Raw genomic sequence first — 17,827 nt, 5'->3', positions numbered from 1 at the left:
ACCCCAATCGAGGAAGGGCCACACCCCAAATGAAAGTGAACGAGAGATACCAAAATACTGTACACATAAATTACGTTCCCAAAAATCAGTACCCCATGGTGAACCAAACCATGCACAAAGGATACACCACGGGGCAGCAACGCCCCGGCTGGTCTCCAAATAACTGTAATAGCAATACAAAATTATGTGACGTGTTCCTGCAGAGTGAAACATAAAAGTATGTAAGAAAAAATGGTCCGATCATCCCGTGCCAGCACTCGAAAACAGTTCTGCGCTTGCATCTGAGCCGCTGTGTGGGAGTGAAGACCTGGACCCGTTTGTGGGAATGTTCTTCTGTTTATACATCCGGCAAAACTCCTGCACCTCCGACGGGTTATCAACTATGCGGGTCCTGCCATCTATGTCTACCTTCAGCCAGCAGGATACAACATACCATAGCGTAGCCCCAGTTTTCTCAGGGCGGCCTTAACAATGTTGAATTTCCGCCTAGGATCTTGTACCATGGCGGTGAAGTCCGGATAGAAGAATAATTTGGAGCCTTGCCAGTCCACGTCTCCCTTTTCTCGCGCCAGGCGGAGAATTGTGTCCCTGTCCCTGAAGTTCATGACACTTGCTACAATAGGCCTGGGAGGAATACCGGGATTTGGACGAGGGCCCAGCGACCTATGCACCCTCTCTATGACAAAGCCAGGAGTGAAAGCCTCCTTGCCAAACAGTCCCAACCGCATAGTTTCAATAAACAGATCCATGCAGCCGGTGGGAGTCGTCTCATGAATGCCAAAAATGCGCATGTTATTCCAGCAGCTACGTGCTTCCAAGTCCTCATTTTTAATGCCCACTTCTTTTTAAATGTGCTGCACTCGTTCCAGGCGTTTGGCTGACTGTGCCGTCCCGTCCTCAATATCAGAGATGCGAGCCTCTGCCACATCCAGCCTTCTATTGTGCGCTTGTACTTTGGTGCCAAGGATGGCAATGGTGCTGTTGAGGGAGTCAAAGCAACTGTCTAGCGCCTTGAAGCCCGCATGCATCTCTTGGAGTAATAAGTGTGCTGCATCATAGGATCCATCTCCCAGAGCCGGGCCTTGTGCAGATTCCGCTAGGGTGGAAGTTTGCGCGGTGGAGGGGTCTGCACGTTTTTCAAAAGGGAGCGTTCTCTGTTTAGGGTCATTGCGGACCATGCCGCGTGAGGTGTAACAGCCGTGACTAGCCAGGTCCCAGTGGGTGTTTCCAGGGTGTGCCTTCCCCTCATTCTCGGCATGTGATTGATCAGGCGGCAGCCCAAAGCCCCTAGCGACAAGTGAACATGTGACAAGGGAGCACGAGGGAACACACCCCTTTGCGTTCAAGTACACTTGCTGGAGAGGGGTACACCGCAACTCAGCCATCTGTGTCCCAAGTGTTGCATCCGCTGTTGAGAAGCAGGCCTCTTGGTTTAGCAGGGAATCAATAGCCTTTAAATGCAGGTTTTGGTGCAGGGTGAGGGGGCGCTCTCGCTGGGAGGGGCCCTAATACGATATCTCCCGGCCAGCGGCGAAGTTCGAGAGGGGCTGCGGGAAGTCTTCACTGCGGGGGGCGAGGCGGCACTCACCAGGGTTCCACGCGGCCGAGGACGCTCCGAGCAGCTGCGGCCTCAGGCATCCAGGCTGGAGACGTGTGCAGATCTCACGGGGGGAGTCTCATCACAGGGCCAGAGCGGCCGTCCCCGGGCACCAGGCAGCTCCGTTCTTCGACCGGAGAATTTCGCGCCGCTTCGAGCTTCTTTTACATCTTGCTCATGTCGCGATGTCAGCGCTGGCCACAGGAACACGCCAGGATATCGGGGGGCCGGACGGAGCTTCAAAGCCAAGCGCTCATCTTGGTCGCCGGCTTGGCCACGCCCCACAAAGCATTAAACTTTACAGAAAAAAAGACCATATACTGCCTTATTTGAGGATGTGACTCACCAGAGCTTGGATTGGTAATATTTTCCCCTTCAGCACAATGTTGAGCCATGAATCGGGCATTTGACTCATTCTTCAGAAATGGAAATCCTGTTGAAAATGTAGATTTTAAACAACAGCATTTTCAAAATAACTATTACAAATCACAGTTACCTCAAGCCAATGCCTTAATTCTCCAAACTAGATAGAGGGCCCTTTTGTGAGTGAGGTGTTATTCCCAATTAATCCTATTCAAATGTGTTTCTAGAATTTCAATAAATGTGGAAATACTGCATTCCTGCTTACCCTCATCTGGCACTTAACTAGCTAAAAGTTGAAGACATTCACATGTGGTGAAAGGGCCAAAAATGTGGAATGAATTGGAAAATTGGGTGTGATGTTACAGAATCCTGCAATAATTCTTCATTTTTCAGTGGCCCTCAAGGGCAAAGTCTGAATATTGCGAGTTCCCCAGCTTTTGGTATCTGCATTTTAAGGAGAAAAATACAAAAAAGACTGAATCTCGTCCCCTTTGTAAAGGGATCGGTGATGTCCTTTAGTTCTTCTGGTATTTGCACACAATGTAAATGTGTTCATATTCAAGTAGGCCATAAGAGAGCACTGCACATTTTTTTCATACTCTGATTAACATTGACTAAAATAGCCTACAAAGGCCCTCATTGTAGGAATAGTTGAAAACTATAGTAATAGTGCAGTCATAAAATACTAAAACAATGGGGGTATTGTATTTTCGGTGCATTGAAATCACTGCACTATTCCAAGTGTTTACACTCTACATGGGAACTATATCCACAGGAAGGAGTAATGGCGTACCAATTTACGCATGTTCTGTCCTGCGCATGTTTCTCCAGGCTTCCTCTGTTAAAGTGTACGGGGTAATTGCGACTTCTTGAGTGTTCTGTAATACTGACCACAAACCTTATACTTACAATGGTGATTACAATAATACTTATTTGTCTTCTCTAGTCTATTTCAAGCTAGCATTCAGACATGGTGAAAGAGTGAGGCAATAAAAAATCGTTTTTCACAATAAAAAAGTAAGCATATTTAATGATGCTCAGGAAACAAATCCATTATAGAAAATAGAGGGGACAATTCATGGAAAGACCAGCTAAGAAAACATGTCTTGGTGTTGTTTCTTTAGAGGCCTGTCACAAAGTGAAGGAAAGACCCAGTGGATGAACAGTGCATCACCTGGCAATTCTGGGCACTTTTATGTTCGCCCTTCAAGGTGCTTTAGCCTCATTTATGCCAAATAAGACATCCGCACCGTGTTAAACCATGGGTAAAGCTGGAAAGGATCTACTCACTCCAACCTGCCTCCTAAAGCAGTTCTGGGGGCAGACAATGCTTTACTCAGGCCACCCCTTTAGATACCATACCTGCCCCCACAAACCCCTTGACCAGGACAGAGGACACATCAGATATTGGTCACTTGCTCAGAGCAGGTGGTTAACAAAAACATTCAACGTCACAGTTTAGGGAAAATCCTACTTTATAGAACTGGAAATCCCTAGCATTTCAAGGTCTCTCAGGTTGTACCCCTTTCTACATATAATATGTTAATCCAGGGGAAACAATGGCTGAATCATTAATTCTGGCCCCAGCATCTCCTTGCGTAGTTGGAATTGAGGATACAAATCCGCCATTTTGAGTTAGTAACTGATCCACAAATTCAAGTGTGATGATATTAAATGCTATTATATTTTACAACAGATAAGTGTTTGGTTCCTTCAAATTTTCTGTCCATTTTCAATGGCTCTTTAGAATTCAAGTGACTCAATTTGAATGGAACACAGAAACTATATTTTGGCACCACACTATGGGTCTGATTACGATGGCGGACAGACTTCAGACTGTCCACCATTGTTTCGTATTTGGGACCCCTTGCCTAGAAGGCGGCGGTCCCACAGGGCAAATTAGGATGTGACCACCACTGCGGCGGCCGCATTGCCTATGTTTTGCAGCGGATGCAGCACCCACCGCAAGACAAAAAAGACACCCTACACATATCCCTGTACTATGTGGTAAGCACCATGTGGTACCTGCCACATGGTGCAGGGATCTGGTCCCATGTCTGGGAACCAGGAGGGAAGGGGGGCCCACTACTGACCCCTAAAGTCTCTTTCTGTCAGCCTTTTCATGGCATGTTAACCGTCATAAAAAGGCCAGTGGAAAAGGATATTGTAATCCCTAGGGCGGTGCCTGGCAGGCACCGCCACATGGTAGGGACTACAAGCCCCTCCACCACACGGGCGGGCTCATAGAGCTCGTTGGATGCATGGTGGTCAGAAAGTCCGACCGCCATCACCCGCCCGCCATTGTAATATGGCGGGCGGGAAACATGTCGCCGATGGCGGGGGGACCACCACCGACAGCCTGATATTCTCTGGTTCGCCACCAAGAAAACTTAAAAATGCTGTGAATTTTTAAACCAGAATGATTTGTTATTTTACTTAATTGTCTGCGTTTCGAAATATGCTATGTCTTGTGGTTTGACAACCACTGTAGAGATTTTATAAGAAATAGGCAAATGCAATAATCATTACACAACTCTTCAACATTTTTTCTATCTAAGTATACATATTAGTTTTCTATTTATATAATAATGTGTGGCTTAATCAATGCATGTGACTACTATTTCACATTAACGCATGAATGCTACCATTCTTTATATTTGTCCCTTTCCCTTAATATTGTTTTTATCCTAACTTGATTATTTGTTACATTTGTTCTCATTGCCTGCAATGATATACGTCCATGCATAATGAAGGCCTCTGAACTACCCTGAACCTTCAGATTCAATCATAGACTGTGCTTTAGCTGACTGGCCATGGATTTCTTTTGTTTGCCTTCTTTCAACTACTTCGATTATGCTACCACGCTGCAGCAGATAGAAGCACAGACATATACAAAAGCGTGAATGCCTTTGTATGCAAACATTAGTACAATTAATCCGGACCAAATGGGTTGGCCAATGCATATTACATTTACAAAACATAGGATTTAGAGAAAATCTTTTTGAAAGTTCATTACAAAGCAATCCGTTGAGATTTCGGAGGAAATACACAGAGGGCAGTGGCATATTTGCAAGAATCTATTTAACCATTAATTTGTAGGAATCTTCCAGTGGAAATGAACAGCAGTTCAGGGGAAGCTGCGACCATCTTTGAAACATCCAAAGAGCAGGCAGCAAAACAGATGATTCGCAAACATGTCCTAAAACTTTTAAAAGGTTTGATGCCGTGAACAAACAAACAAAACAGAGCAAAATGATTACTTTCTTCACATATTGGTTGTATGAGAGAAGGAAAGCACAGAGTGGTGATTCATTAAATAGTCCTTAATTGTTTTCAATAGAAGCCCTCCATACGAGGTGAAATAATACACCAAGGTTAGAGAGAAATACTCTTCTGGCGGAGCCAGAACCCATACAATGTGAATTTGATGTTCATAATTAAGAACTGGTATTAAGAGGAATTCAGAAATGTGTGCTGTCAAGCCAGAACGGAAAAGTAGGTCTTGCCTAACCCCCTGCGGGCAACCGCACCCCAGGATATTAGGGAGTAGTAACAGTATGCACCAAGAAGGGGCCCCAGTACTCCCTAACTGCCAATGAACCACAATAGCAGAAGTAAATCAAAGGGTAGTAGATAACATGCTAAAATATGAGCCTTGGTCACTAACAGACATGAGAAGCTCGAGGGGTTAGAGGCATGTGCAACCTACCTGAATTAGGATTGATGCTACAGTCTGCTGCATCTGCATTCTGGTGCACTGTCACACTAGTCTCCAATTCCCATTCCTTTCTCAAGACGTTATCAGAATTCTGAGACTGATTTCCTGCTCAAAGGAAAAATATTGAAAACATTGTTCAAATCTTAATGTTTTGTTTCAGAATCCAGAAAATGTCCTGTTATTTTCAGATCCTCCATGCATGGTATACGTCTAGCAGAATAAATCAAAGGATAAGCAAAGGACGATGTGCTGCCTTCAAATACTCCTGAAATGTCAAACTGTTATGATTTTAGAAGATACATTTAAGGGCAGAAGAAAAAAGTTACTTACCTGAACCAAGAGTTCTGCAAATTATTTTAGATTATGAATTAGCCTAAGGTCTCTGCCATTTGGTGGTTGGCTTCAGAAATTGCTTTATGAACAGCACACAATGGTCCTCATCCATTACAGTGCACAGCTCTATCGGAGAGTAACCTGAGAGGCCTTGCAGGAAAATATGCACTCTAGTTACCTCAGAATTATCTGTGGAATGAAGAGGTAACACCGCAGAGAAAATTAATGTGATGGTGAGTAGAACAAATACGTTTCTATGACATAATATCAAGGTTAAAAATATTGTAATACAAAAAAAAAAGCAAAGCAAAAATCTTGAGGACAAAAATATTGATTACATGCTTACTGTGTGAAATACAATAATATCCACTACAAGAATATGGTGGTCAAAAACAATGAAAATAGATACGTAAGCATATTTATTTAAAAGTATTTAACGTTCAAATAAAATCAAAAATTACAATTAAAATATTCAATAAACAAAAAGTACACAATAACTTAAAAAATAAAAGTGTTACTTTAAATAAAACATATAGTAGAATTATTAGTTTATATAATAGAAACAAGGTATTTATATAAAACTGCAATTATTAAACATATATTAATATAAAGTTATTAATATAATTAATATAGACATCTAAAATATGCATGTATATGCGAATGTGTGTAAAAGCAAAAACAGAAAAAGTTCAATATAATTATTAAACCTTAAATGTTATATATAAAAATTAAACAATAAAAATGATGTTTATCAAAAAATAAAACACACAAAACTTAAACAAAAAATCAATATACATGGTAACAAAAATAAATAGAAATATATCTAGACACTACTAAAACAAATACAAAAAATTATCACATTTAAAAAACTTAAATAAGGACAAGTACAAAAGAAAAATGAAATGCAAAAAACTTGAATAGAAGCAGATGCAACTAAAAACAATAAAATAATTATGATTCTAACTCCCATATAATATACAGTTCAAAAAAACAAGCATACCATTATAGCTTGATTCAAACAAAACATTAAAAACAAAGAAAATACAATGTCCTGCTCAAAATACAACCTGTATTTCAATTTGGATGGGACATGTTTACTATTTCCAATCAAAACTGAGCAACAGTAAGGAACCTTTAGACTCCAAAATGGTGAACAGTGGAAAAGTGATAGACTTTGGAGGGGTCAGATTTTGCATTCCCACTCCTACCTGAGCAACAGTAGGGAAAGTGTTGGACTTTGGTTGAGCCATGTACACTATTCCCACTTCAAACTGAGCAACAGTATAAAAAGTGTTGGGCTTTGGATGTGGGTAATATGTACTATTCCCATTTCAACATAAGCAACAATAGAGAAGAGCTGGACTTGGGGAGAGTAAGATTTACTATTCTCATTCCAAACTGAGCAACATTAGATAAAGTGTTGCACTTACAGGAGCGAGATGTACTAGTCCACAAACCTAAATAATAAATACATTTAACAGACTCAAACAAAAAAAATGATATATATAAATGAAAAGGGAACGAGTATAGCCACTAAAACAGATACATTAAGGGCCTTATTCCGAGTACGGCGGTCCTAGGACCGCCGTACTCGCAGTGGCGGTCCGACCACCACTGCGACTCCTCCCACCTTATCTCGAATGTGGAGGTCGGAATGCCACAGGACCGCCACCTCCACAGGGATCCAGGATCCCATACCGGTGGCACAGTGGAAAGGGAAAGGAATATGATGGTGGCCCCATATTCCAAGTTGCATTTTCACTGCCTATTCTATGGCGGTGAACCTGCCATGAAAAGGATGGCGGAAATGGGCCCCCTACCGCTTCTGGGCCTGGCAATGCATGGGGGGCACACGTTGTGCCCACCGAAATGAACCCCCCTTCCTGAACAGCGTGGCATGCATGACATGCCACACAGTGCAGGAACATGTGACAGGCTCTGTTGCAGTAGCGGTATACTTTTAAGGCTCTCCTATGAGCCTAACACAGCTGCCGGTGTGAGACAGCCGCAGCACCCACCCACCCGCCCTAGAGTCAATTCAGAATCCAGCGAGCGGGTGCACCATAAGATTGGCGTCGTCCTTCCAGCGCAGTGGTGGCAGTGCCTAAGAAGGACCACCAAACTTGTAATAAGGCCCTAAGTAATTAAAATCAATATCTATTAATGCAATTTAAATGTAAAATTCTAAATCACATTAAAAATTAATAATATAAAATGGCAAGTAAAAATGTTTGCTCAAAATAGAAATAAACGAAACACAAAAATAAGAATCACAATTAAAAAACAACTTATTTACAAACGTAGGTTTGAATTCAAAATTTAACAAAATATATAAAGTCAATATAAAATATATAAACAGTCAATTTACAAATTGTTAAACGATTTTACAAATTAATAAATCAAATTTACAATTAATAAACCTATATTTAGAGAAAACATTTTCCTTGTTTCTCCTCAAAACAAAATAATTGATTAAAAATAATAATTATTCATCCGCAACAATAAAATAAAATATATTTAAGAATAATGAACACAAATATTATAATATATTTTAAACAAATTTACAAAGCAATCAAATACTCAATTTTGTTTTTACCAAGTACTATTTCAATCAATTTGCATATTTAATAAACAAATTTAGAAATAACAAATTAATTACTGGATTTCAAATACTTCCCACCCTTTGGTCATACAAAGGCAAAAATCCATCGACAAAAAACAAAAATATTATCTAAAAATGTGTTTAAGAATTTATGATATGTAAGATACACAAACATTACACTACCGATAATAATTAATAAGACATATCACATTAAAACGTGCAAAAATACATATAGCAATTAATTCAAATAAAAAAATCAAACCAATGTAATACTTCCTGCCCTTTTCCCATACAAACCCAACAACCAACCTTTGAATGAAAAAAACATTACTTTTAAATAAAATATTATTCTTTAAATATATTACCACAAAAAATCTTTCCTAAACAAATAATTACAAACAAATAACATTAAAATAGTAGTAAATTATAACACTGAATCGAAAGAAACATGACCAAAAAAATAAATACATAAAAAACCAGATAATATATGCAAATATATTATATAACCGCACCACTCCCTATCCCTCGGCTAATTGTCTCTTGGACAGGGACCAGCACTCTGCTACGACACCACCAGTTAACCTTCTGGCGCCTGGTACAACATGATTGAGGCTGTGAAAGTCATGGAAGCAGCTATCTTAAGTCTGAGATCCACGGCTTCTTTCCTCGACATCGTTGTGGCTCTCTGCCAGAGGACTCTGGAACAGTCAATGAAGCCTCTAGGATGGATGAGCTCCACCCAAGGCTACAGTCCACCCAACATTTAGGGCCCTCTCTATAAGAGGCCACATGGTAGGGCACAAACAGCTGGAAACACTGAAAACAAGTCAGGTGAGACCTATGACCTGGAAGATTCCCCACAGTTGCCTGCCAACATGACGAGGCCTGGGGGGACTGATTGTGTAGGACTGAAGGGCTGATTAATTAGGAGCTCCTCTAGATTGTGGCCACTATCTTAGGTGGTCAAGCCATGCTACCTTTTTTACTTCCCTTGAGAAATCATTTTGCAGTGTTCCAATCCTACAGATCACTGATTAGAATATTATGAGAATTGTACTTTATTTCCAAGACAACTCTCGGTGGTAGAATTATCACCATATTCCCTATTGAAAAATTGAAAAAAGGAAAAAAATATGAAACAAGCATTGGAAATGCAATAGGTCTCGCATTAGGAAAGTTTGAGCTATTGGTCTTATAAATGACATTTTTTTTATTTATGTGTTGTTTTTTAAAATAGCTAAATTCATAGCTTTGTCATTTACAATGCCAATAGTTATAACTTTCGCAAATGTGACACCTATAGCATTTGTAATGCAACATGTTTTGTATTTACGTGACTTAGATGTATTGATATAAAGGGCTGTTTTACATCAAAGTTCTCTGAAACGCATTAGGTCAACCTGGCAAGCTAGTGGCTCTAATATCTAATGTGGACCCCGTACTATCGAAATGAATACCACATGCTGTGTGCGTCCTTACATAAAATACATTATACCGCCCACATATATCGTCATTATTTCCAGAGCGATGACAAACTGGTGTAAACTACAAGGCACGCGAAATGCGGCTGGGACTGGATGATGTACAGAAACAGGCTATCGCGGTTCAAGCTCTAAGTGTGTTTTTCACACCCGTCGAGTGTGTGTTTAGATTGCCCAAACTCCGCCGGGCAGAGTGCCTAAGTGCATTTTTTAGGTTACAAAATATGATTACATGTTGCATCTGTCAGCTGTATAAGTTATGTGCACTTGTGCGGGACACGTTTTTTAAACCAAAAGGCTCATTTAAAGTGTGCTGTTTTACAATGCCTCCCAGGCCTTTCCTACCGAGCTTGTACTAACTAGAAGCGTCACATGGCACATGAAAAGCGTAACACGGTACTTGAAAGTAGAGCGAGCTGTGATCCGTGTGTTTCTTGGAAGAACTGAGTTTCAGTAAATTGAAGGGAAATAAACATGGAAATATAGGATAGAAAACATACATGTAGTCTTATTAGTAGCGGCTTCGAGAGACGATGGGGCCTCGTTTACTGTTTTCCTGGCTTGATGCTTTTGGGAGGTGGGAGGGGGTAGTGATAGGGATGTAAGCGCTAGGGGCACGTGGGAGGAGAAGTAGGAGAGTGGTGCAGGCGGGGAGGGAAGCCTGTGGGAGGTTGATGCCTTTGATGTGTGCCTTCAAGGCAGGAGGTGTCTACATGGGCTGGGGGGAGTAGAAATGCGAGTCACGGCCTGCGGCCGTGAAAAGTGAAGTGAATAATTAGGGGAGGAGAACTGGCAGAGGCCGGCCGAGCGCACGCTGGGGAAGCCTGTGGGAGGGAGAGTCAACAAATTAAGTGTAAAAGTTGAGGCGCGGGTGTTAAGAGTCCGTCCACGTGCGGACCCGTGAAAACAGCTGGGCTTTAATCATTGCAGCAAAGGTGTTTTTGAAAATGTAAGTATGTGTTTATTTCTGTAACACACGCACGTGTTTCACCTTAGTGCATCACATTATTAGTATTATAGTTGGAGCAATGTGTTATAAAATCAAATATGAGAGAGGTTTTGGTTCAGCGCATATCCAGAATGCACGTATTTGAAGGCCCTCCTATGATAATAAACTGTTTCGCTGCAGATTGCTTTAATTGGTAGCTGCAAGACAGCCTCTGTGTTGCTAGCTCTCTGCTGTGCCTTTCCCGTGTCGTCATCTTTGTAACGGGGCCCCCAGTGGCTCTTGCAGCCTGCCATGCCAAACCGGTTTACACACATTTTTAAATCCGCCCTAATGACTATTGAGAGGAAACAAACGGGCTGAGGCGGAGTGAGTGGCTTGCTGGTATGTTGTGCATGGATAGCTAGGAAGTCTATAACAAGACAGACCACAACTTCAAATGCATGCTACATAAATATAGGTGAGACAACATAATTGAACAGATGAATCGTCATATATGCTAAACACACACAGGCATGATACACACACAAAGCAAAAGATACATTCAAATGAAAACACCCAACTTCGTCTTTTCGTGTAGATAACACCACCACAAAAAGATTATTATACACAAAAACACATACAAATGTATTCTTGAATGCATACACAAACATTTGTTAACACACACTTACACATTACAAAGAATATTCACACACAATTTCCTTGGAATGCATACACAACAGATAAACACACACTTTCAATGCACACATGCAGGGAGGGGTTTTCAACAAAACTCTACAGATATACTCGCATACACCCACGTCGTCACATACAAACACATCCTCACATGTCAGTGTACACGGAGATAAACTGTTTCAGACACACACACACACACACTGCAGGGGGCTAAAGGTGGGAACAATGTTAATGGAATGAGTGAAGGGGAGAGTGGTTAGAGTGGTGGGAGGTAGAGAAGGAAAGGCCGTCGGCGAGATTGGAAAAGAGGAATAAGGAATTGAAAGATGTCGGTAGCAAGGGAAGTAGAAGAGAGAGGGGGAAAGAGCGAAATTCCACCCAGTTGGTGACGAGAGGGCAGCAAACGCAGAGAAGCTGCAAGTAAGGGTGAGGCAGGCTCAACAAGTGAAGAAAGTGGGTGGGAGATCTAAAGACTGTTCAGGAGAACGAGGATGACTGATAGGTACCAAGAGCGGGTGAGAAGAGGGTGAGAAAAATCAGGCAGTAGGATAGAGATAATAAGAACAAGCTGTACATTAAAGCGGATCTTGTAAAGCATGATTTTTTTTTCTTTTAAGGAATAAAAACAAAATAAGCAAACTGATATGGCCGATGGACTGAGCTATTTTGAAGGCATATGCATGCTTTAAACGCACATGTGGAATATAAAATAACAGCCCAACAAACGCATCAGCTTTCTTTCTTTCCCCAAGGACAAATCTGCTTGCTGTATGGACTAGCAGTAGCATACCAATCGTCCGAACTACGCATTCATCTTCCGTTTCTATGTTCTTGAGTCACTTCCAAGTAGGAGCATTCAAGTGCAGCCATGCTGGTGGTGGTTCTGAGTCAGCTACACTTTTGAGAGGGTCTGGGTGTCAGCTCTCCAATGTGTACTGAGAAACCCACAGCTGCGTTTGTCCTCGGAGGGTGGGGGGAGGGCTCCTATCGCGAGGAGAGAAAGGGATAGCCAGAAATATAGAAGCAGTGACGGAAAGGAAAGATAAGGCGGACACTATCGCGAGGAGGGAAGGGGAAAGGCAGAAATATAGAAGCAATGACTGAAAGGAAAGTAAGGCGGCCGTTTCCAAGTAGGAGCATTCAAGTGCAGCCATACTGGTGGTGGTTCGGAGTCAGCTACACTTTTGAGAGGGTCTGGGTATCAGCTCTCCAACGTGTACCGCGAAACCCACAGCTGCGTTTGTCCTCGGAGGGTGGGGGGAGGGCTCCTATCGCAAGGAGAGAAGGGGATAGCCAGAAATATAGAAGCAGTGACGGAAAGGAGAGATGGGAGGGGGAGGAGAAATGCGAGTAAGGCTGTGTGCGGGGAGAGAGAGGGGAGGTGCTGGCGGCTGGGGAGGGGGAGGAGAAATGCGAGTAAGGCTGTGTGCGGGGAGAGAGAGAGGAGGTACTGGCGGCACAAAGCTGGGGAACAGATGGCGATGGCTGGAGATTTGATGCTGTGCACGCGCATTTTAACTCATTGCGCTTGCGCATTGAGCTAAAAGCGCACATGCACTGCATCAAATCGCCAGTCTGGTTAAACTCTGTTTAAGCCCCTATAGTCTCGCTCCGCTCAATGCGCATGCGCATTGACAGGCGATACCTAAAAAAAATGTAAACGCTCTGATACCTTGATCAGGATGAAGTCTGGGCTTAATTAAATACTACACATAATTTAAACAAAAATACCATTTGTTCCAAAGTTTTTCTACAGGATCCATTACAGACGTGTCTGATTTGTTCTTCTGGGTTTTGCTTCTTAACTGTGCTGACAGATTTGAATGTAAACCAACTAGGTACTGATCCCTAGAGCTCAGCACAGGGCTTTTGGCTGTATTTGATATTTTTTTTACATTTTTAAATAGGACATATACACAAAGATGTATTTCACTGTGCTTCACAAACAACAACGTGGAGATGATCAGCATCACTTGCATTGTCATTGTAACAATGACAACCGTAAAAACTATATAATAATTCTAAATTTTTTCAAAGCTGAAACCATAAAATTAAAGGTGAAATGAGGGTGAGGGGAAATGCAAGTAGCAAGCAGCAGCACATTGAAGAAATGAGATTAAAGTTGAGAGAAAGGTCAACGAAGAGGCGAGCTTCGATATTCAGGGAGCCAAGTGTAAATATTATTTCAAACAGGTAGGTCTGTAGTTTTTCCCAGAACATCAAAGGGGACTCTTCAAATCTGATTTTCGAATGATGCAGCATTCCATATGGAGGCAGTGTCACAGAAAAGGCTTTGTACAACAAAGTCCAGGAGTTTCATGTTACCAACTTTCCTTTGATAGTCAGTGGTAAACATTTGTTGTTTAGGGTTATTCATAGGCAAAACAGAAAGTCTTACAGATGCAATCCACAAAATACTCTGGAATTTCCATTTTCTGTACAGGCCTCTGAGCAAAATGTATTGCTGCTAAGTCCCTGATTCAGAGTTTGTCAAACTCCAGATGCTTTTGACTGCACCAGATAAATAACAATACCTTGGAGTACATTATTTATCAGGTGCAATAAATAGCACTTATAACAACTTTGCTGGGGATTAGCTTGCAAATGTTGGTGCTTAGAGAACCAAACTCCACATGGTATTGTAAGTACAACATACCTTTTCCATGTAAATTCCAGCAGGTTAGGCCTACCTAAATTTAACAAAGGGGGAGATATTTAACGCACCCAGTAATTGACAAATTAGGTAATACCACTCAACTCGTAATTCCGCCCCTGCGCATGCAAGGTTTTAATGCAGGGGTTGTAAATCAGTGTCCCACTCATAGTCAGGGCCATAGACTCAGACTGCAGTGAACGGTCATAACATCTACAGGTGCATCATCTGACATACAGAGGAGGTGATGTCCCCAGCTATAGGGTGGAAAGCAAATGAAAGAGTTTTCAAAATGATGATGCTAGGTACAAGGATAGAAGTGTTTAGTGAAAATATTTTGTGTTTGGCGATGCAGTGAGATCCCAAGACTACTTCATGGCATAACGGTTTTATAACAGTCTATTTGTCTGAATTCTCCTTCCCTCTTGAGGTTTGAAGAGTTCGGTCAGTTCCATATGAAGCTGTTGCTTCTCTAGCATGAGGCCACAACTTAGCATGGCCTCCAGCAGCCCCCAGGTCTGGGAGAAGCACATGCTTAAGATTATAATTAATTACAGCTGGTAAAATAGACAGGAATTGCCTGAATTATTCGAGGGAAGTGGGTGACTCCAATAGAACAAGCTTTTAGAATAGCACAGCTAGGCGCTGATTACAAGTTGGGCGGTTAATTCCATCCTGTGCATAAAACCCGGTTTACGCACGAGACAGAATTATAAGTTTAGTTTTATTTAACGCATCTGATAATTATCAGATGCGCTAAATAACCTAACATTTATTCAATTTCGGAGCCTACACCTGCCGAAATGTAACAGTGGAAAACATACGCTACTTACCGTTTCATCCGGACTTTGGTGCATTAAACACTAAAATCCTCATGTGATTCCTCATAAACTCATAATAGGTGTTATTTATCGCACCTGAACAATATCATACCCTGTGGTATTATTATTTGTAAGCGGCGATAAATACCACCGCAGCTTGTAATCAGGCCTCTAGTTATTAAGATACATAACAATTGCGCAGAAGGGACATCATTTAACATCCTCAACTGGTTTGTGAAATCCATATCTACATAGGTCTCTCTGTAAAGTACCTTTTACTTGAATCTTTCTGACTCAGTAGACCGATTCCACCTATCACAATGAACAAATTTTGAACTAAGATGAATGCAAAAATGTCCCCTCCTTAATTTTTTCCTACCTCTCCTTGTGTAGTCATTGTTTTCCCTTTTGTCTGTTTTCTTCTGAGTCTTCAGAAACTTGGTTTCCTCTCTTGTTTTCTTGAGTAATGCTACAGCACTGCTAGTCGCCTCACCTGTACATAAAGAACAAATTTAAAACTTAGCACTTTAGGAGGCTCAGACAGCAAATTACAGGTTGTGTACATAACATACAGCGGAAAAAATTTAAATGTGAAATTTAATAAGTATGGAAATCAACGTACTACAAGAGGTTCATATGTATGTTAGGGTGCTAGAGCAAAACAGAACGCAGGCAAGGTACATATTAGACCGAGAACTGAGGGCCAGCATTAAGCAGGAGAGCAGCTGTTTAAGAAAAAAGTTAGACAATAAAGGGCAACTTAAAGCAGAAAGGAACAAAAAGGCTGATGATTTATGAGAAGTAGCTAGTGAGTGCCTATCGCCTTGCAATATATGGCACATTAAACACATGAAGAGCTTAAAGCACAGCGCTCCTGCCTAAAATCTGCACCAAAAATGAATCTATGCACTATGATTTAGTATTCCAAACTTGTGTTATTCACGGCATACATAAAGCACCACAAGTAAACATATATAAATATAACCACCTGCCCCAGGTCCATTCTGTGACTACATGTATGAAGGGACAAGCTCTTGTCACTTGATTTGTGCACAGTGGAAGGCACAGGTCAAAGCTGCAAATATTGAATGAAAAGAAGCCACAGCCCACCATTTCATTTACTACATGAGAGACTTCAGCAGACCTCATATGCAATAAGTTCAGTACAAAGGATCACCTATGATCAAATACTGAAATATTTGAGAATTCCTACCACTACACCTACAAAACAAAGATGAAATCCTGGCTTATGTTTGATTGCTAAGTTAGTTTTTAGGTCTCGCCTAGGCAGCACTTGCGCTGTCTCTTCGAGACATGCTGTAGCTAGCATATGGGCTTGAAAAAATGCCCATTATTTTCATTGTCTCCTTTTGCTGTCCTGTAGAAATGCTGGCTTTTCATTGGTGAATACACTCAGTAGTCCCTCCTTTTGGAATGTTGTATCCTTCCATGAGGACTACTGCTCTTTCATGTGTTCTTACTGTTCAGGTTATTTATACTTAAAAAGGACTATTTTTTTAGTTGGCCTGCCTCTTTGCTCGTTAATTGTTCTGTTTACTTGGGCAGTAAAACGTCTGTCCCATCATTTGCTTGCCGTCACTTTATCTCCTGTGCCTCCCTCTCACACAATACTGCTTGGGTTGCTTCATATCCCTTAATCTCCCCATGCCTCTCCCGAGCCCCTCCCACAACACAGCTCGCAGGCCCCCACCACCCTCTGAGGCCACTGCTGCTTTGCTAATTTGTTTGTTACTTTACAAAGGCTTTTATTTATATAGTGCACCTAGCCATGGGATCAGGGAAATTAAACAATCAGCCCATTATCACAGGATGTTGAACCTGACAGCAGGCTCGAACCGGGATCCCCAGCTCATCAGTCAGCAGCTCTCACAGCTGCGCCATATCCTTTGCCTAAAGAACACAAAATTTGCCTACACCACCCTTACTTTTAAATGATCTTAATTATAAAGGTCGAACAACAAATTCTTTGGTTTGACCCGGTATTTTTATTTATACCATTCTACTTTATACTTTCTTTTTGAAAACTTTTTTTGTTCATTTATGCATGAAAGAAGGAAACAACTGTACATTCATATATTTACAATAATATACAATACAATTTACAAACATAGATTCACATTCCATATATACACTAAATCAAAATAACATCATACATCCCAAAAACAATACTTTATACAAACATCATGTATTTATATATTTTTTTTTGTTCCAAAAAATGAGGGATAAAAAAGTCAAAAACAAGGAGCACAATCACTAAATGAAAGCAATCTTTACACTAACAATTGCTAGTTTGCACTGTGGATGACAAGATTCACACCTTCAAATTCGCAGACGAGTTTCGAATCCAGGAAACCAGTTCCCGGAATCTCATCAGGGCTTTGTCACTTTTCTGTATCAATCTGTGAAAAACAACCTTCCAGGTTTTGAAAAAATAAAGGACTTTGATAAAAAAAAAATATCCTTTGCCTAGCCATGTCGCAAGGTGCAGTACCATTTTTGGCCAATAGAGGCCCCAAAGGACATCTAGTGACAGCCTGTGGTAATGCACCCTCACAACACTGCTTGTTTTAACGTGGAGTCGGAACTGACATTTTTACTCCCAGCACAACTTTACCAT

At 41.3% G+C, this 17,827-nt stretch overlaps 1 protein-coding gene across 3 annotated transcripts in view; it reads right to left on the bottom strand.

Moving 5' to 3' along the window:
• Positions 1–17,827, bottom strand: part of LOC144785353 (uncharacterized) — a 223,466-nt gene that overhangs the window by 167,472 nt on the left and 38,167 nt on the right. For 2 of the 3 annotated variants that reach the window (XM_078664310.1, XM_078664308.1), the window contains exons 4-6: positions 15,569–15,682; positions 5,670–5,783; positions 1,944–2,030 (exon numbers count right to left, since the gene is read on the bottom strand). In XM_078664310.1, the coding sequence (XP_078520436.1) occupies positions 1,944–2,030; positions 5,670–5,783; positions 15,569–15,682 (315 nt within the window). The remainder of the gene's footprint in view (positions 1–1,943; positions 2,031–5,669; positions 5,784–15,568; positions 15,683–17,827) is intronic. The other variant, XM_078664309.1, reaches the window with a different exon arrangement.

Source organism: Lissotriton helveticus, chromosome 10 (assembly GCF_964261635.1).
Source record: "Lissotriton helveticus chromosome 10, aLisHel1.1, whole genome shotgun sequence".
Lineage (NCBI taxonomy): Eukaryota > Metazoa > Chordata > Amphibia > Caudata > Salamandridae > Lissotriton > Lissotriton helveticus.
Note: the sequence above shows the minus strand (reverse complement) of the source record. Positions and strands in the feature narration are given on the sequence as shown.